The 21,083-nt window shown below is 42.6% G+C and overlaps 2 protein-coding genes across 2 annotated transcripts in view; one reads left to right on the top strand and one right to left on the bottom strand.

The window, feature by feature from the left end:
• wscd2 (WSC domain containing 2) overlaps positions 1-21,083 on the bottom strand; it is a 56,656-nt gene that overhangs the window by 17,380 nt on the left and 18,193 nt on the right. The window contains exons 2-6 of the mRNA XM_080432583.1: positions 15,741-16,687; positions 12,234-12,348; positions 8,115-8,299; positions 4,368-4,489; positions 2,882-3,056 (exon numbers count right to left, since the gene is read on the bottom strand). Of these exons, the coding sequence (XP_080288709.1) occupies positions 2,882-3,056; positions 4,368-4,489; positions 8,115-8,299; positions 12,234-12,348; positions 15,741-16,125 (982 nt within the window). The 5' untranslated portion in view covers positions 16,126-16,687. The remainder of the gene's footprint in view (positions 1-2,881; positions 3,057-4,367; positions 4,490-8,114; positions 8,300-12,233; positions 12,349-15,740; positions 16,688-21,083) is intronic.
• On the top strand, positions 9,345-10,855 carry LOC308088612 (mitochondrial-processing peptidase subunit beta-like; the record flags this gene model as incomplete). The annotated part of the gene is made up of 1 exon (XM_080433150.1): positions 9,345-10,855. The coding sequence occupies one exon, from the start codon at positions 9,345-9,347 to the stop codon at positions 10,800-10,802; it is 1,458 nt and encodes a 485-aa protein (XP_080289276.1). The 3' UTR covers positions 10,803-10,855.

The raw sequence follows: 21,083 nt of genomic DNA, 5'->3' as shown, positions 1-21,083 counted from the left end.
TATGATTACATGAAATGTTATTAATGACTTAATGAGTTAACAAAATTAACAATTTTACTGAAACTGTTGACAACTGTGTGTATTGGCTGTGTTCAGAATCAGATCAGCTCACCTGGCTGAAACCCACTTCTTATGTTTTCTTGTAATTACACGTTTACACCTGTAGGCTACTACAACTTCACTGGAGATGCTGATGGTGTCATTTAGCCTTTTTGTTGTATTATAATATCTGAATGAACTCTTCACTCTTCATACATCAAGCGGATAGCTCTGTGATTACACCTTTAGCACATGGTTGCTTTAGTCTGCAACCACACTCACTGAATGGAGGGTTTACCCCTCCTCCTGCTCAGAGGTGTCAGACTGGACGGAAAATAGTTAAAATATACATGATTAGAACATGCTTAAACATTAGACAATTAAGGTCTAATATTGCTACAAATTGCTACAAAACCTGTATATCCAGTCGTTTTGGGGCACAAACAAGAAGTTGAAGGATAAAATCAAGTCTGATAATGATGTACCGTGCATGTTCACTTAAGACCATTTTTCAAATATAGATTTTTTTTACATTTTGGAAAAATAGCCAATTTTACATCGAGGTGCCCAGATGTCCCTAGTGCCCACTATCCTGTATCCATCCAATGTAATTCTGGTTTAGTCACAAGCTTTTGTTGGTTCATTATTCATAAAACCCACAGACACACTCTACAAGCTCATCCCGCTTCGCATCCCAACGCTTTGTGAGCTTGTAGATCGGCTATTTTTGCTACTTTAGTGTGACACTGTAGTATGAAGATTAAAAAATGAAAATACAAGAAGCAACTTGTAAAGCCTTCCTTATGTCAGTATCAGTTCAAAACAGCAGCATCAGCCCAGTACCTCTGTTTGTTTATTGAACGGTCAAAGCTTAACACGTGTCAAGTCAGACGAAGGTAAACCCTTGACTTCTGGTTGGTGGACTTCAAAATAAGAGCACTTTGTCAAGTTATGGGAAAGTAAGTGTCTTCCTGTCTGTGGAATGTAAAATAAGAGCACTGTTGGCTATATTGCGCTGTTTTCACTGTTGCTACACTTAAAAATATAAAATAACAAGTGTTAAGGTAGGGTAAGTGATTTTCTTTTGTTAAAATAAGTGTTAAATAGCTTTATATTCTGATAGTACTCATTGCTACAGAGTGTTTGTTCAGTAACATGAGTCTCCATGTCTCTCCAGCTCTTTAGTAAACAGAAAATGCCTTTTCAGGTCAGGATACCAATTTTATCGAATCAGGACAGAGAACTTAGACAGGATACAGATTAAACAAGTGAAATTGGAAGTGATGACACAAAGAAATGTGCATGTAAATTTGGAACTGGAACACTATAAAAATTAAGCTGATAAATGGGTACTCTCCTGATTGGCTGAAATGATGTCACCTACCTGGAGATGTATTTTCTGTCTATCAAAGAGCTGGAGAGACAGAGAGACCCCTGTTACTGAACAAACACTCTAGAGTCTATAGCAATGAGTACTATCAGAATATAGAGCTTTAACCCATAACAAAAACCTTTTTGTTTTTACCAAAACATATCACTTACCCTACCTTTAACCCATAGTCATATTCATAGCTATTTAGATATTTGTCATAAATATTGAGGTATGACATTTTTTATCGTGCAGCCAGCCCCATAATTCGCAAGTAGAAAGTAAATAATAAGTGTGTAATTGAACGGTAATTAAATTTAACCTATCATTTTGTAAAGGACGATTAACTTTTTGGGCAAGACCTGTGGGCAAGTAGAAAATGACCTATACTTGCCCGACGGGCAAGTGCCTCTGAGACCTTAGTGTCAACCCCTGATGTACCATGCCTCACATCCTTACATGCAATTATCAGTTCATAATTACATTGCCTTTTTAAAACATATTAAGTTATAACTGATATAACAGCTCCTCCCTCCCCAACATGGAAAGCCTTCAGGTGGGCAGAATGGAGAATTGAGTTTAATACCCCTTTATTACTGCAGTGTGGTGCCTAGTTCTTCAGGTCTTTAGATGTCATTTACAATGTAATAATGTTCTAGGAGTTTAACTTGTTAAATTTGACTCTGGATCTAAACACTGCCTAACATGGAACTGGAGACAGGAAAGCTAGCAGCAGTAGTTAAGAGAAACAACACTAACCAAACTAATACAAAAAGTAGTTCAAATGCAAAGGCAGGGGAACAATGCCTTGTGTTGTGGCGCGTTGCTTGTGAGCGCCTATTTTAATATTTACATGTGTACAAAGGAAAACAGGAGGGGGCCTAGTATAGAGTCCTGGGGACTATAGTCAACAAAATATATATGGTTTTAGTGGGTAACCACTTCAACCCTATATACTTAGTTGACAGGGTCCCCAAGGAGTGCATTATTAACTTACAGTATGGATCTTCTATTCTGCTGAATGTTTGCCTAGGTCACATGGGGTCATTGGGGGAGACACCAAGCTAGATGACTCATCTAATACCCAAGACCAATCAGCAGTGGTCAGGGAGGGGCTACATGGGGGAATTGGGAATTGGCATCACAACAAGACTTCAGCCTACACATTCCACCACTAGCGTCCAGGAGAATTACCCTCCCATACGCCCCATCGCCGTTCGGGGGAGGGAAGCTGGGCGGGGAGGGTGATTATTGTTACTGCATGTAATCCTATACGGGCTGGGGTGGCACCTGTCAGCAGGGAGCGTTGGGTGGGAGGAGTAGGACGGAGGCTCTATGTCCTCCCGGTGGGGTCTCCTCACTGGCGCAGGTGAAATGTGTGTGAGGAGGAAATAATTGGCACAACTACAAAAAATTGGGAGAAAAGGGGGTAAAAAGCAACTAAAATAATACTAATACAGCCTTAACACTTACCTTGAACCTGTGTCTGGTACACTACAAAGTACTCCTCATTGCCACAGCTCTCGAACTCCTCCCCTTGGCAGCGGTGAAGGCACATGTCCTCATCCTCCAACTCGTGAAGGGAAAAGTGTTTTGTCGGGAACCCACAGTGACACTTGTCTCCAGCTAGGACAGCAATTGACTGCTCCTAGATTACCGGGAGAGGAAATGGCCAGTCAGAAGACATAAACACATGATGAATGCTTTCCCTCCTCATTAGCCCTCACACATGCATAGGAATTCTAATGACGATCGATCAGAACTGTCTGGATAGCATTCAACCTTGAAGGCATGTGTCTTTAATTCATACAGCACAAAGCCTGGGAAACTGTCATATAACCAACATGCTTCGATGTACATTCCGCATCACATTGAAATCTTTAACTCAAAACCTTTTAAACCAATTGCATGTCATGATCATGTTGAAATACCCACAGAAATGGGAAACTCGGAGATAGCTTTCACTAAGAAACCAACTGCTATAAGGTGACAGAAATGGAAACACATTTGAATAGAGATAGGATTAGATTGGATAAGATTGGGGTTATGATTTAGCAGTTAGGGGTTAGGTTTAGGGTGAGGGGATAAGTTTAGGGTTAGTTTTAAGCATTAGGGACAGGGAATTGTCCATGTTATCGTCTTGTTTGGTTGTGGTTAAAGCTACAATGCAATGAATGCATACGTTTAATTTTTTTCAAACTTTTGTTTTGGTGATGCCTCATTCATACAGGTTGATCATTTTATTTGCGCTGAAACGACCTTGTTTCGAAAAATAATTGAGTTGCTTCATCGCCTCAGTTATAATGGCTCTCATAACACAAACAGCAGTTTAAATTAATGCAAATTAATCGCACAAAATAAACAATCCTGGTGTTTGAACCCTGGTCTCCCATGAGGGAGACCAAACATCTAACACTCATGAGAGGGAATCCCCATTTGTCCTGGGGAGATATTGGGCTTATAAGCGTTAGGCAGTACTAATTGTCAACCAGTGCATTTCGTACCCGACACCTGGGTATACATTTAATAAGGTGTTATTCTGATTATTAATAATTATTAATAATGGCCATCTTTTTGTGATTATTACAGGTTTTGTTGTTTGCCGTTTTTTCATAAGCCTATGAGAGGGTTGGTTGGGAAGGGTTAAATGTTTTTATATATATTTCTCTTTTTATAACAAATATATATTTTTTATAATTATTATGATCATTATGATTTCTATTATTGGTAGTATTATCATATTTATTGTATCTACTTTCTTTTAATTGTGGTTGGTGTGGGGGTGCAGGGGTTAGTTAGGGATTTCTTTCATAGAAGAGCCAATGAGGGGGGTATGCCACTCAGCCACGGACGGTGATTCTGGGTGAGCATGGGTAGGTGTAGGTTTCCCTACAGCTACTACGGGTACAGATTTTGTACTGAAAGGTGTTAGGGCTTAAACCTCACACTTCTTCCTCACCTTTTCTGTGCACATGTCCACACACTTGTCCACAGACATGTTCTGGATGACTGTACTGATGGGAAGGGCCAAAGTCACATTGTCAGGCCTGTGGAAACATCCTTTGAATATTGCACTCCCATCTGAAACACAGAGCAGAGCAAAACAGCTCTAAATGGACAATAATGTACTGTACAGTATGTTGCAGTTTTAGATAAATACGATAGCTTCTGTGATGACCCCTCCCACTCTGCTTGAGGATCTTGGCTTTGTTCAGACTGCAGGCAAATACTATTATTTTCTCAAACCTGATCTTTAGGACTGAGATTTGCAAGAGATCAGACCACATTCATGTATTCAGACATCATCGCCCTATCTGCATTGGTTGCTGTGGTAATGATGTAACATAGACAAGACTACGCACAACTTATACTCAGTCATACGACAGTGCCGAAAATAGCCAATCTACAATCTCACAACGACAAAGTGTTGAAATCTTCATACACCAAAACGTTGATAACATACAGTAGCTGTTTTGTCCTGTGTTTCTTCTGTTCCTGTGCAGGTGTGTCAGGAGGATGAAATACACCTGAATCCACTGATCACTGATGTCTATTTTAAAGGACTGGATATGGCGGATATGGCACATTGCACAATAATCTGTCTGGTTGTTACTATTAGTTGAATGAATTTATTCACCTTTACCCTATGGTTACATGCGGTCTCCCTTGTCTAGGCATATACCCGGTTCATGACAAAATTGGTATTAAATTAATACATTTGTATATTCTTTACCCCATGATTACATGTGTGGTCTCCTTTGTCAGTCTGTACTGACACCAGGTTCATGACAAAATGGGGATTAGTTGAATAAATCTACTTTTACTGTATGATTATGGGTGTGGTCTTACATGTCTGTATGGACAAAGCCATGACACTAGCATCAGCTTGATCCATATCCACGTGCTGATTTCTCATTGATTCATATGGTGGCAATTTTTCTCCTGCTTCGTACTTACTTCAAAACATGGGGTGTGGAAAACTCCTCCCCTGATCTAATGTATATTTTGCATTTAACTTTCAGCTTCACCAGCATGTCATTAAAAATACAGCAATGGAAATTCATGTAGTGGCTGCATGAGTATTTGCTCTGCAAATGATACATCATCTTACACGTATCATTTTGCATCTCCTTTTCCATGTACTCAGCGAGGCTCACATGACGATGAGGGTGAGGGGTGAACACGCAAACATTGACGGCTATGATCAGCAGTTTTCTCAAAAACAACAGAAAAGGGAAATGAGAACACTCAACAGTGTGGTTCCATGTCACTCTTAAGTAAACAAACAGCAATAAGCAGGAAGACCAGGGGTCGAGGCAAGGATTTATTTGTTGTGTAAGAGGAGTTGATGAGGATGTGCTCGTTACCCTGATCTGGTGGGCTTGACTTCCTTTTAAACACAATAGCCGGGTATATCCATTTCCTTTCAAAGAGACAGTAACATGGTGCTAATCTAAACAAAACCACATCCACACCAGTCTCAAACTACAGGAGCTCGGAATTGGTGTCTTTTATTAATGAGCTGTTCCTTCCTTCCGTCAGTGATCCTGTGGCAGACAAAGTGTATTTATAATGCAGACCATGGCTAGGCAGCACATCTCAAGAGGAAGAAGTTAAACAACAGAGCAGGTCATACCTAACTGTGACTTTAATCCAAAATGAAAAATATTTTCCTATATTTACCTAGGCTGACTATGAGTATGTCCTGTATTGAAATAGCATCAGTGTATTCGGTTAATACAGTCAATCATTGGACTTTTTTTTGTAGTTGGTCTGTGTTAATGTTAAATACATTACAGTGCTATCTTGTGTTTGTATAACAAAATGACCTTGCTGCTGTACTTGTACTGTCTGATTGAATATGGTCAATGAAACAGCATGTAATACCTTTAAAAGTCAGAGGGAGCTTAGTGTTCAGCCCCCCAACACACCAACCCGATGTTGGCGGCGGTAAGTGTCTGTGGCCGATAATCTGCTTTTGAATAGGCAGTGTGTACACTGTCGTGTCAGGTCGAAGTTGTAGTGAGGCATTGAAAGCCAACCCAGCAAGCTCGGTCATTTCAATGGTTGGATAGCAGCGGAGTGACAGAGAGGGGTTAGAGCTCTCTGGTTGCTTCCTTAGCCATGCTAGCGGTGGCCCTTTCTTAAATGCAATACGGAGGTAGTGCTCACGTTAAATGTATTTTGTCTAAATGCAGCGCATATAGACTGTATGGTATATCATTACAGCGCTGCACGTTTGCTCAAAATCCAGACTCGGTGAGGTTTGTGACTACGTAGGGGCGCCCAGGTGGCGCAGTGGTAAAGTGCATGCCCACCACAGCGGAGATTGTGGGTTCAAATCCACCATAATACATCCAGCTTTTTTGAGCCTCTGCACGAACACAATTTGTCCGGGGGAGGGAAGCTGGGGAATGTGATATTTGTCACTGCACATATTCCTACAAGACTGGATCGGCACCTGTCAGCAGGGACAAAGGCTCTACGTCTTCCCCGTGGGGGCTCCTCACTAGGTAGTCTACAACAGCAGTGACAACACACAAATGTGCAGGGAGGAATTAATTGGCTTAACGACTAAATTGGGGAGAAAAGGGGGTAAAAAATTATCTATTAAAAAAAGAGTGTGTGTGTGTGGCTCACACAAGCTGTCAGATTTTCTCTGAAAGCAAATATAAACTAGAAAAATGTGCTCCTCAGAGCACAGGTCTCCGCCAGTTGTGGGCCGGCAATCGGACGCTGCTTTCATGATTTGAGGCATTTTGTTCAAGACGAGCCACTCCTGCAAACTTTGGAAGCCAATATTAGCCAATCAGGATGGAATATGTCAAATCGGGACCGTCCGTCTTGATCACATGACTATAGAGATAATGTGTACTGATTGGCATGATGTTTGGACAAAATCTGTATAAATTATCAAAAAAAGGGTTTAGCAAAAATCGGCCTCTTGGTGGCGCTATAACAGGCCGGTGTGAAAAATGTGTGAAAGGTCAGAGGTTCTTCCTTGGCCTCCAGGGAGCAAGGTTTCACATCAGCGGTGCCGGAGATTAGCTGCTCACAGAAATCTGCCTGTTATAGCGCCACCATGTGGCCCTTTTGAAAAATGTAGGGTGGCATTTCTTCCTTGGACTAGCGGGAATGAGTGTGCAAAGTGTCACGGCAATCGGGCACTGCGTTCATGTTTTGAGGCATTTTGTTCAACTTTAGAAGCCAATCAGGATGGAATATGAAAAATTTGACAGATCTGTCTTGATCACATGACTATAGAGGTAATGTGTACCGATTTGCGTGATGTTTGGACAAAATCTGTAGGAGTTATATTTAAAAAAAAATGTTGCTGACACACAGACGGACAGGGGTGCAAACATAGTCTCAGCAACGCCTTCGGCCTGACGGAGACAACTAACACTATAACCTTGAGCCTTTGTCCTGTAAGCCCGATGCTGATTTTTCAAATGATTTAAGCATGTGCACATTGCGTGGCATGTTCATGTGTTTGTTATTGAAAAGCGAACGTCCAGCCATATTTTTTTACATCATTCTAGTACTAGCTGACTGTCGATACGGTGTGGAAAGAGTTGCATTCAGCAACCTTTTCACACCTTTCAACTGACTGATCTCCCGACTTCATTCGACTTAAAGTCTGTAGTAGTCTGGACAACAAGGTTTAGTGTGTAGGGGGCTTTATAGGGTTGATGGATCAACTCACAGCGTCGCGCTGACTCATGGCTCAGCTCCAATCTGTAGATGGATAGGCGGTTGGCTCCTCCGCACAAGTTGCCCCTCTCGCCTTTACAGTCCATGTTGCATTCACTCTCTGAAGCATTTGGAGCCTGGATCTTGTGGCCACAGTAGCACTCTGCCCCAAACTCCAGACCTGCATATAGGTAACCTCTGGACACAGACAGGACAGGTAGGAATGGGAAATTAACATTATTTGGAAAGGAAATCAGAGAGGCTGTGCAGTTCGACCCTCAGATAGTAATTTTTAGCTGTCATCATATACAGTGTATCTGACCCTGTATGCATCCTCCCCAGGCCCATCCTTCTATTATAAATGTTTGAAATCTTTCAAGACATCTCAAATGTCTTGAAATCTGTGTGTGCGTGTATCTGTGTTTGTGCATCTCAAGAACGAGAACCACGCAACCGATCAACTTCAGATTCGGCATGTTTATCGCAGAGGACCCTGGGCTTGAAGTCGGGGACAGTCGGTTGTCCAGAACCGTCAATCCAAACGCTATGCCCATGTATAGGCATACAGTATGGAGATCCGGTTGTCCAGAACCGCAGATCCGACCAGCATGCCCATATAAGGGCAGATACTGATGACATCAGGGTTCTCCATAGGGTCATAAAAAGGACAAGGACAGACAGATACAGAGATCTCCATATATGGGCAAAGGCATATATATAGTCTAAAGCACTACCAGTTTAAAAATGCATGTTACGTTTGCTGATGTAGCAAACGTTCAGGGCATACTTGCCAGCACTGGCCTATATATGGAGATCCCCATAAATGGAGACGATCGACCTACGAAGTCGTCATAGAGACCCAAGACGTGCCATAGATACGGGGTCTGACATCAGCGAACCCTTCCCAGAGACTCCATATATGGAGATGGCCGTCACGTCCAGGACTGACGTCATGGTCCCATATTTGGGCATAACAAAATACATACAGCTCCATACATACAGCTCCATGTATGGAGATGTCTGACACTATCTGACATCCCCGTGGTGACATCAGGGGCACAGCCAGCATTATAAAGGTCGCTGGATGCCCTGGTTAAGGGAGTGTCCTCAGCGACGCGACGCTCGAAGATCATCTTAACTCTCTCCAGAGTACCAGGAGATTAGCTGGCCTTACAACCCAGTTAGGCCTTCACAGTGGCTCTTGAGTCCGGTTCCAAACAACAATTTCATCATCACAAACAACATGGCGGCCTTCTTACAGCGCCTCACGTCCGCAGGGAGGTATCTCGTTAAGAAGAACGCTTTGAAAACAAACATCTTAACCAGGCCCATAGTTGGATCACACAGATTCCAGGCAACTCAAGCTAAAGCTGCCAATCACGTGGTCCTTAATGTCCCTGAAACGAAAGTGACAACTTTGGAAAATGGACTACGCGTTGCTTCCGAAGACTCCGGTCTCTCTACATGCACAGTGGGTCTCTGGATAGATGCTGGCAGTCGTTATGAGAATGAAAGGAATAATGGCACAGCCCACTTCTTGGAACACATGGCATTCAATGGTACAAGAAAGCGTTCCAAACATGATCTTGAGCTGGAGATTGAAAATATGGGAGCGCACTTGAATGCCTACACATCGAGGGAGCAGACTGTGTATTATGCCAAAGCCTTCTCAAAGGACCTGCCAGGAGCTGTGGAAATCCTGGCTGACATCATTCAGAACAGCACGTTGGGTGCGGCAGAAATCGAACAAGAGCGAGGAGTCATCCTGCGGGAGATGCAGGAAGTAGAGACAAATCTACAGGAAGTGGTCTTTGACTATCTTCACGCAACTGCATACCAGTCGACAGCACTGGGCAGAACCATCCTCGGCCCCACAGAGAACATCAAGACCATCAACAGGGGAGATCTTGTAGAATACATTACCACTCACTACAAAGGGCCCAGAATAGTGCTAGCTGCTGCTGGAGGAGTCTCACACGATGAGCTAATTGATTTGGCCAAGTATCACTTTGGCAAGCTTCCAGCCAGATACAAGGGAGAAGCCCCAGAACTTCCACCATGCAGATTCACAGGAAGTGAGATCCGTGTACGAGACGATAAAATGCCACTGGCTCATATCGCTATTGCAATGGAGGCAGTAGGCTGGTCGCACCCTGACACCATACCTCTCATGGTGGCCAACACTCTAATAGGGAACTGGGATCGTTCCTTTGGTGGAGGTGTAAATATGTCCAGCAAGTTGGCACAGATGGCCTGTCAGGGGAACCTGTGCCACAGCTTCCATTCCTTCAACAGATGCTACACTGACACAGGCCTGTGGGGTCTCTACATGGTGTGTGAACCTGGCACCATCAACGACATGATGCACTTCATTCAGATGGAATGGATGTCACTATGTACGAGTGTGACGGAGAGTGAAGTGGCAAGGGCGAAGAATCTTCTAAAGACTAACATGCTTCTGCCTCTCGATGGATCCACACCGATCTGCGAGGACATTGGCAGGCAGTTGCTGTGTTACAGCCGCAGAATCCCCCTGCATGAGCTGGAGGCCAGAATCGATGCCATAGATGCCAAGACCATCAAAGAAGTGTGTACAAAATACATCTATGACAAGGAGCCTGCCATCGCAGCAGTAGGTCCAATTGAACAGCTCCCAGACTACAACCGGATCCGTAGTGGGATGTCCTGGATGAAAACTTAAATGAACACAAGCACTCTTGAGGATGTATTTGCTTCCAATTACAAGAATCCCAAATGTACAGTACTAGAAGTTCTGCCCGCTACGCGGGCAGAATTCTAGTACCCCCCCCCTAACCCCCCCAAAGAAAATGTCGTTTGGGGGTACAAAATCCCCCCCCCCCCCCCCTTAGGGGTCCCTGGAGACCCTGGGGTCTCCAGGCCGTGACCTACAGACACGGCAAAGGAAAACTGTGAAGCCACAGCCACGCATGCAAGATGTTGCACATGAACGCACTGAGGCGTTTTTAAATTTTAAACAGCGCATCGCGCCCTGTCTAGTAGCCTGGCCCGCACATCGGAGACGGAGACAGAAGAGCGTGTAGACGTTCCTTGCAACACCGGTGCTTGTTTCTCGCACATGATTTGGCAACGCGCAAAACGAAAGCGAAACCTAACTGCAGCATGCAAACCGAAAGTGAAACCTAACTGCATCATGCAAACCAAAAGCGAAACCTAACATGCAACTTTGTGTTTTTTCGTTCCCACTTCGTTCCTACAGCCAGTTCGTTCCTATAGCCAGTTTGCGGATTGTAGTATAGATATAAAACAAAACTTTACAAACTAAGTATTTCTGTATTTTTTCCTCTCCTTTAATTTCAATAAAAAATAAAGACCAACACAATAATGTAAAAATAACGGGGGGAAAAAAATAAAATCATGATGTCTGGTTGTACAGATAAGGCTAATGCTAGCAGTTTTGCATGTGAATGTGGTGAACAACAGACATCACCACAGACTTCAGCCTGAAGTCATCGCATTGCATTGTAGGGGGAATGTAGGTCATCAGAAAGTACCACTGCCCTCTAGCGGATGAATTGGTTAATGCTCGATAGACGTAAAGCACAGAAGGAAGTACATTCAGTAGATAAACTTGCGTCACTTTCTATGTGGACATACGTCTCTGTATAATAAGGGACTGTTAGAATGCAGTTAGTTAGCCAGCACATCTATCATACACGGTTGTCAATCAAGCTTCCACCACTGCTGCAAATTGTGCTTTTCCCCTCATTTGTTTGTTTTTGTTTACCTACTCACTGTTCCGAGGAAGGAACGTGAGGGCCATTAGGGAGAAGCTCAAACCGCCCCCACACCCCCCCTTTTCTTTCTATTTTATTCGCCTTTCTCTGTGCACCGCACCGTCTGTGAATCGGTGACAGGTGTAATGGGAAGCATTCGATGAAGGCATCTGTTCCTCGGAGAAGTCAAAGTTCTGAGAGTGGTGGCAGGGAGAGAGAGGACAGCATGCCGTGGAGGCTTGGAGCACAGTTGCACTGAGATTAATGTGCTGTGGGTTTTACTGTGGGTTTCATTTTTGCGTTACAGTGAATAAGTGATGATTAAAGGGGAGACAGGACAAAGTGAAGGTGTGTGCTTTTGACTGTCATAGTCGTACCTTTCTGCGCAGTTGTCCTGGCAACGGAAGACAGACATTTTCTTGTAGTCCAAGAAGGATGTGCCCCTCAGCGCTCTTTTCTGTATGTTGTCTGTGTAGCAGCCAATGTACTTTGCTGGAAAAGTTTTTTTAAAACAGATCACAAGTTAGATAAAATACAGTACATGAGACAAGCAATACACTGTGAAACTACAATACAATAACACAATTATGGACCCTAAAATGGCAAGACAAATGGCGAGTATATATTTGTGGGATCGCTTTAGCGATCATTGTGGGATCGCTTTAGCGATCACACTAATGTTATCTTCACTATTTATTGTCTCCGCCAGAGGTGGAGAGTATGTTTTCGTTCCCGTCCCGCTGTGTGTCCCCCCCCCTAGCCAAGCTAACATTGGTCAAGCTTCACGTGACACGTGACAATATGTTGTCACCAATGCTTTTGATTGGCTAGCGAGACGCATGACGAAATAAAATCCTATAAATAGGTGTGTCACTTCAAAAAGCCATTAATGTTTTTGAAGTGAGGTAACATTGGTCAAGCTAACATTGGTCAAGTGACACGTGACAATATGTAACATAAATAGGTAAGACAGGATTAATCAGGAACAGTACTGGCGGAGACCTGTGCTCCGAGGAGCACATTTTCTAGTTATTATTATTATTATTATTCCCCCCGTTTTTTGGGTCATTTCAATGGAGAAATGCCATTTAGTGACGTCATAATGCATAATGCCATTCTAGTGAATGGTAATGCCATTCTAGTGATGTCATAATACTGATGTCATTGTATTATGACCCTACTATAACACTACTAACACTATCAATACTCAATACCAGCTCAACATTCTTAGCGATCCCACACTGTTTCTTCAGGAACAGTACTTTCTAGTTTACCATGATATCCACTGAAAGACCTTAACGGTGCATAACACTCAGTGTTACACAGGACAGTCCAGTGAACAGAGCCCTAACTGGAGCGGCGTCCTAATTTATTTATAAAGATTCGACCCCTTCTAGTGGCCTGTTTCTGTAATGCAGTCATTTCCCTGGCAGTAGTCCGATGTGTGTGGTGGGGGGAGGGATAGTGAGAGGCAATGTTCCTCCTCACACAGCAAACCTACCATGCCTTTCTTTCCTGCTCATTAAAACGCTGCTCTTTTCACTGAGGTTACACAGGCTCTGAAATTCAAAACACCACCAAACCTCTCTTACCATCTGTGCTCTGCCATCGCCCCATTACCCCTTTAAACCTCTGTTAATAGCTAAGTGGGGGAGGGACGTGGTCTTAACCTGGTGCATTATTATAATTGTAATAGTCTAAAAGGTCTGGGGGTTGAGCTGTGTGTGGTGTGCTGCAGGACCTCTGATATAATCTTCCTCCTAACCATTGTTGAGCTGGGTACTAATCTGCTTTACAGAGGAAACCGATACAAATGTAGCTGCACTTTAGTAGATATTCCATATTTTCAGGTTTATGGACATGAACTAGTTGTATCAATTTTAATTTAACCACTTTCACCCTGGCATCCCAAAATGTTAAAGTTTTTTTTTTAAACTTCAAAAACTAATTTCTCACAATAAAAAATAACATTCTTAATCTTATTTTTTTTTTACAGATATACATGCAAGCTCGGGTTGCGGTGCATTGTGAGCTTGTAGATCGGCTATTTTCAAATAGCCGAAGAATATAATAGGGCATAAGTGGTTATGGAAGCGTGATTCAGTCTTTCATAATGGAATGACAGGTGTATATATAACCACTACCTGTTTGCTTCCTTGAACTCCCATACAATCCGTGTTTTTAGTTTTCTTTAAAATTAAGAAATAGAAATCCCACGATTTTTGTAACCCATTTTTTTCCCCCAGTGCCAATTGCCTAAGCTAGTAATCCTGGGCGCTACTCGAGAATAACCTCATATTATCCACTGGGTCATAATAGTCTTTAATCAACAACCACTGTACTAGTCTGTCTGACTACTGTGTATCCTTGCTATGTAACCATAGCATGACATGAGTTGTAAAGGCTGGAAAGCCAGCTGCAGTGCACTCAAGAGTACTGGTGGATAGCGGGGAGAGCAGAAATGCTTTGATGCCTTTAATTGCACTTTCATCATACTCATCTGTGGTCCTGTGGGGCTACCACTTCAGGAAGTGAAAGAGGAAAGGGAAAAATAAAGGCTTGAGGAGGTTGACGTTCTGAAGCCTGATTCATACTTTGTCACGAATGCCATGCATTATGAGCTTGTGGTCTGCTATTCTCGGCACACAACACCATCGTGCGACGGAGCATAAATTAGGCTTGATGCTAACTGGAGGGGGGGGGGGTCTTGAATGTACAGTGTAAACATTTCCTGAACCCATAATCGGAAGAGATATGCTTAAACTATGTTAGCACTAAAAACATTCCACTGTTATGAATGCAATAGCTGTAATATTATTCCATCAAATTCTGCATACTAGACACAACTAACTCCCCTGTGTCTCTCTACCCAGGTGAGAATTCATATGGGTTGCTGTTGCAGCAGTTCAACAATGGTCTGCAGTAGCCATGTTGACATTATTATGGGTGAGCGAAGAGAAATACCCTGACAGCCTGTGAGAGAAGTAGGCCTCTCAGTTTCCACTGCACTGATCTCTCCTGGCTCTCACTGCATTTCACCAGCTGCTTCTGGGAGCCACGTGGAACAAAAACATTCAACGAGTCTCCATCATTTCACTGCAGTGCCAGCTCTTTTTTCCAAGAGGTTAATTACTGCAGACAGGGTACACACACTAAGGGCCACAAAAGTGAACACAACTCAATTTTAGCTAAGCCTAGAGATATATCTGCACAAAAAGCCATCTGCTTAGGAAAGCAGGCATTCAGCCGATTATCCTGCAATGAGCAACCACTCACAATCATCTCTGACCTTATTGTTTGTTCAAAATGGGTTTGTTTTTTTTGTTTTTTTAGATCAAATGTTTTTGAGGGGATAGTGACATCAAATTCAATCATTTGTTAATTTTCTGTACCATCTGGTAAAAAAGTTTTATGGAGTTTATGGATTAGTGGGTTAGAATGTCTTAGGGGGGGAAAAAAAAGGTGAAAGGTCACTAACTGCCTCCTTTTAAAGACATTGCAAGTATAGCCAGTTACTGTTCCAGGTAAAATCTCCAGCTATTAACATACAACAGCAACTTGACATCACAAAGGCAACCTCGATCCTTTTTCCCATTAATTTATAGCACTGCAGCCCCATGCATGTAACCGTAAAATGTACTTTATCTTCCTATTAGCATCTATAATTTCTATATAACAGTAATGTTTATATGTATTTAGCATCTTACCATATCCATGTTAGGCTTAACAAAACAGGTTTTAAATATTACGATTCTGAGAGAAGCACGAGGAGGCTCTGATAGCAGCTCCGGGGATTTTGCCAAAACGAAATGAATACCACTGCAGTATTGCGAAAGTGCATCTAGTGTTTGCTGGCAGAGAACCACTAGCAGTACATGACCCACCTCTTCCATCATCAGTGTCTTTGGCATTACGTCCTTTGAGGGCACGGTTCCAGCTGCTGGTGTAGTCTCCCCCCTTGCCCCGGATGTCATGGCCATCCTGTGCGGCTTTCTTCATCCACGGAGGACCATACCTCCGGCCAGGTCTGCGAGTCTCCTTTATCACCCTGGTACCCATGACGCCCAGCCCCCGACCGTCTGAGGGCGATGTTCGGCCTCCCGTCTCCAAAACCACTGGGCCCCCGCTGACTCTCGAAGAGCTCTCCCCAACGAAGCCAGCGTGAAGGAACACAAGGCTGCCGGCAGTCAGATACAGGAGGATGAGGGAGAAGAAGCGCACAGGTTTCCTGCGGAAATAGCGCTGTATCTTCAGCAGAGGCCTGGCCATGCTGCCTTCCCCTGCCTCTCAATCACGCATTCACACAGTAAGTGATGAAGACTCATAAAGCAGCAGACAGTAACAGCCCTGTCACCGCCCCCCCCCCCCTCCTTCAAAGAGGCATTGCAACTCACAGAAGGCCAATTAAAATGTAGAGAGAGAGCAGTGGCTGAAATGTCTTAATCCAATTCTGCGTGAAGGTCACACCAAATAGCAGATTCTGCATGTGTGCCTGCTCAGGCTCATGAGGCTGAGGTCCTTATCCAGGGGTGCAGTCAGAGAGCGGTGCTAGACGATGTGTCCTCGTTGAGTTTACGTTCCCTCTGAGAGCCCAGCCCCGAGCACTAGTCGCAGGGCCATGGCATGAAAGGTGAGTGGCTCAGAGTGAAAGATGATCACCGAACACCGCTTTCACTCCAGTCCTCAACCTAAAGAGATGCCATGCCAGCTGTACGGTGGCACTTTCTCCCTCAGCGCAGATTAATGAAGGTTTTATTTACTGGCCGAGCTGAGATCCCCTCGCCTTTTGCACCTTTTGTGTGACCAGCCATTCACTGGTGCAATCTGGGATCTGCAAGAATGAGAACAAGAAAAATAATGAGAACAAGAAAAACCACACACCTAAGTGATGTTGCAGGTGCAAAGAAAGACAAAACATAAAATCAGCTTAGTGAAAAAGTAAGTACGAAGCAACATCTGCTTTGCAACACTGCAAATGTATGGCTAAGCTTTTGTGGTCACAGTATTGTACATATTCGCTGTATATTATTCTCTATTTTGTATTCTCATTACAGGTTTATTGCAATGCAGTTGTTCATTTATAACCAAGAGATATGATTTGTGATTTTGCATGAGAGAGAGAGAGAGAGAGAGAGCGAGAGAGAGAGAGAGATCAGTTTTATGGAAGCCCAGCACTGTCTGGTATTTACTCTATTTACGCTGATATCAACAAGTTTCAGTCATCTTCATCAATTAGATCTTTCTCTAAATGAAGTTGAACCAAGAACACTTGAAGGGACAAACAGATGTTTAAAGAATCATCAAATGGAAGCAAGAGTATCTTAAACATAAGGAAATTCAAAACATAGTTCCGGGTTGATATACCAGATGATAATTTCCTTGGATAGAATATTAATCTAATCTTTGTCTTTGGCCATGATTATATAAATCCAGAGAATATTAGTAATTGACTTTGATCAGATTTTAGCAACAGGAAATAATGTTCCCATTCAGAATTCTCATCTCTTAAATCCTCTGCAATCACTTTGAAAGGACTCTCTGTTCAAGGATGCAGACAGACCTGAGCGGGGTACAATTGGCAGGCGTAATGCAACACTTCAGGGTCGTGGAATTTTCCAGAACATTCGAGGGGACACTCACCCCTGGAGCTATCTGTCTGCCTCAGGAAAAGCCCACAAAAAACTTTTGTTACCTGAAACTTAGCCCACCACAAGACCCAGCCCCCAGCCTGTCTCTCAGCCTGTCCATTTTACCGCCTGGAAAACCAGTAAGCATCCAAGACCCTCAAGGAAAAATTGATCATTGACCATTGACTTTAGCCAATTAACCACAATGCATACAGTACAGTACTGTACGGCTGAGGACTTTTTTTTTAACCATGTGCTGTTGTTAACTAACCATTGCTGTAGAGTAATTGCTGAAAATTAAAGAATGCAATATGCAGTCTTCTTTCTCAACACTTCTGTCTATATTATATTTGCATAATATATACTATATTCCAAAATTGATTCAGTCTGTTATTTCACATTGAATTCAGATGTTCAAAACATTCAAGTAAATGACCCATGTGAGTGGGTTCATGGACAAGACCCCTGACATTGAAACTACATAATCTCGTTCATCTGGGTGTCATACTTCCAACTCTGACCAGTTAAGTAAACAGCCATTATGGCATTTAACAGAAATATGATGATTGGGCTTAAATGGAGATGCTGATTATAAAAATGCAATTGTGTACATAACGTGGCAGAAGTATTTAAGATTAATGCAGTTCTACAGATTTATACTGTGTCGTCATGGTAAGGTTCGGAAACCACTGTTTATACAGATGATAAGGACCCCAAAAATTTTGGGGTCCGAAATAATGAGCCTAAAAACAGGGCTGCCGATTAAAAGTTGACTGGAACAATAATCTTATCAATTGGATTTTATTTATATATACAAAGACGCACACGCACACACACACATTCAAAACATTTTCAAACAAACGCATGCTAGAATCAATAATAAAGGTAAATGTATATCGCTTAAAGGGGTAAATTTATGGAATAGCTTGAACAAAAAAATGTTTGCTCAATAAACACATTTAAAAAGATGTACAGATCTAACATAATAGAAATATGTTTTATATATTATTTTACTATGACATAAAATATACTTGACTGATATTATATATTAAAAACCAGAAGGTTTTCTTTTTTTCCTGTTTTGAAAATCCAAATGATATATATATATATATATATATATATATATATATATATATATATATATATACACACATATATATATATATATATATATATATATATATATATAGTTTGTTTTGTTGTATTTTCTTACCTATGACAGTTATTCAAAGGTTAAAAGGGCTTCAGCCTACACCTTTTTGGTCTATGTTTTAAATGAGAACAAATTAAGGCTTTGTATTAATTTGCTTTTAATTACCAAATATATAACTTGTTTCCCCCCTCTTTCCAATTGCCCCCCCTGTGGTACCTGTAGTATAGACAATATGCAATCCTGGTCTATCAACACTGTATTCGAGATGCCATACTCCCTAAACGCTGCCTCCTCAGGCAGTGTTAAGATCCTGAAAATTCGTTATTTGTCTGCCCCCCTGGGGTTGAGGACCTGTGGTCATTAGCAAGCAGGCACAAATTAGATTGTATGTTGCAGCTTTTAGAGGAGTGATCCTTCTTCCTCACTACAGGATCAGTATCTGTACAGAAGGTACAGTTCTGTCTGTAAAAATATAGAATATGGAGAAAGTTACATACTGTAGGGACTAGTCTCGCGTAGCCAGATGATCAGAGATCTCCGCCTATCTAAATTCAATGAATGGGTTCAAACTGGGTGGAAACAATTCAGAAATTTAAAAAAGCGCCACAGAACCAATGCAAAGACTTCAGGGGCTTTCCTTCATATGGGATAGATAGATCAGGATTTGGTTTCAAAGCAATAGGCATAAGTTTGTTACCGCTGGTTTTCGCTGGCGTCCAAGCCCATTCAATGAAATTTCCCCAGACATGTCAGTAGGCAGAGATCTCTGATCGTCTGGCTACGCGAGACTAAATAGGAACACCACTGCCCACACACTCTCCCTCAGACACAGGTAACACATAGTAGACCGACAAACAGGGCTAATTTTAATTATTTATGTCCACTAACAAACGAAAATGAAATTGAACTCTACTCAGGACTAATTTGCTGGATCAAGTAACAGCAACATGAGTGTGCATACACACTTCAGAGGTTTCAGAGTAGACAGTGAGGCACAGACTGGAGTTGTATGGCTTCTTTCATCAGAGTGGAGACCAGCACACAGGCAGCTCTCCCATAAGTCTGCAGTGCTGCACATTAAGGTCAGTGATCATAACTTCCCCATACTTGTGTGCACTGCTGACGGCAGTGCAGCTGAACTTTATGAACTTCCAGCGCTGCAAAGGGAGAATTTTGGATTAAAGTCAGAATGTGACATTTGCATGGTTATAAAATGTATAAGAAAAAGTAAGGCACACCAGGGATTGGAGGTGCTGTGGGGTTCTTGTACCCAAATCATGGCCATTACTCAAGTGGAGTAGACGTAAACTCACTGACTGGTCATTAATTCACATTCATATTAAATGAGCCAGCAAATATTTAATCAGAGTGGATTTAGGAGGGAGTGGGTGTCAAAGTTAATCTTTGCCGACCAGGCCGACAGCCAGCTCAGCTTGCGCCATGGGCAAATAGTGCTGTGGGTCAGTCCATAAATATTCTTCATCTCTACCCTGGGACTTATTGACCAGGAACAGGCCCATGCCTGCTGGGGCTACACTCACCTATGACGGTCCCACAGGACCTGGATTGTTTCCCACACCGAATATGACTATGGTCAATAGTCAAGATGGAAATAACCCAAAGCTGATGTTCATGGCAAGTACAAGAGAGGCTTTGTTTCCTCAATATATGTGAGCATCACTTGGAATAATTTGGAAGGACAAACGGGCCTTCTGTTACTGCATTATTCTAAAATATTTCTCCTTTGCAAATGTCAAGATGATACAGTATGGACACTGGAGAAGCAGACAGATCCCAAAACCCAGAATGCTATTTTCCCAGGGAGAGCATGAAATATGTGGTTTGGCTTGAATTGTCCATATGTATTTAATTTCCATTCCTTTGTCTTTAGCTTGCCAAAAAAGGACCCCCTTTCACTCCTTTCAGTTCTTGAGCAACTGGGTGAGGCTTTTTAAAATTTTAGACCTTCAGCTCCCCAGCGCAATTCCCTCCAGCTGAGTTGCATTAGATGGAATCAACACCCTCCCATGGCTTGTGTTGGACTTGGCAGTCGTTCTTCCCCACACGACAGAGGAATACAACAGTGATAACAGTAAAATAACATTGCTGTGAGATGACACTGGGGGCTGGAAAGGGGACGGTGGGCTCAACAGGCCAGTGAGGCAACTTCTGGTCTCTGGCATGTTTCTACTGATAGTAGTCATTAACCGTAATGGAGAGCGGAAACACACTCATTACTGCAGCACTCAAAAGTTTAGAACCCAAAAGGACAAGAGGGTATCAGGTGCTCTGGCACCAGCTGTCAGTAGGAGAGGAAATTGTTCATGAATCTTTTCTCTCTATCTCTCTCCGTCTCTCAATTTTTTTTCTCCCTCTCTCACTTTCTCTTCCTCACTCTACTGTATTTGTGGTCAATATATTATATGCATTCTATCGCTCTTACTGCA

Source organism: Gymnoscopelus braueri, assembly GCF_963280865.1.
Source record: "Gymnoscopelus braueri genome assembly, chromosome: 7".
Classification (NCBI taxonomy): domain Eukaryota; kingdom Metazoa; phylum Chordata; class Actinopteri; order Myctophiformes; family Myctophidae; genus Gymnoscopelus; species Gymnoscopelus braueri.
The sequence above is the reverse complement of the archived record's forward strand: the minus strand, read 5'-3'. Positions and strand labels throughout refer to the sequence as shown.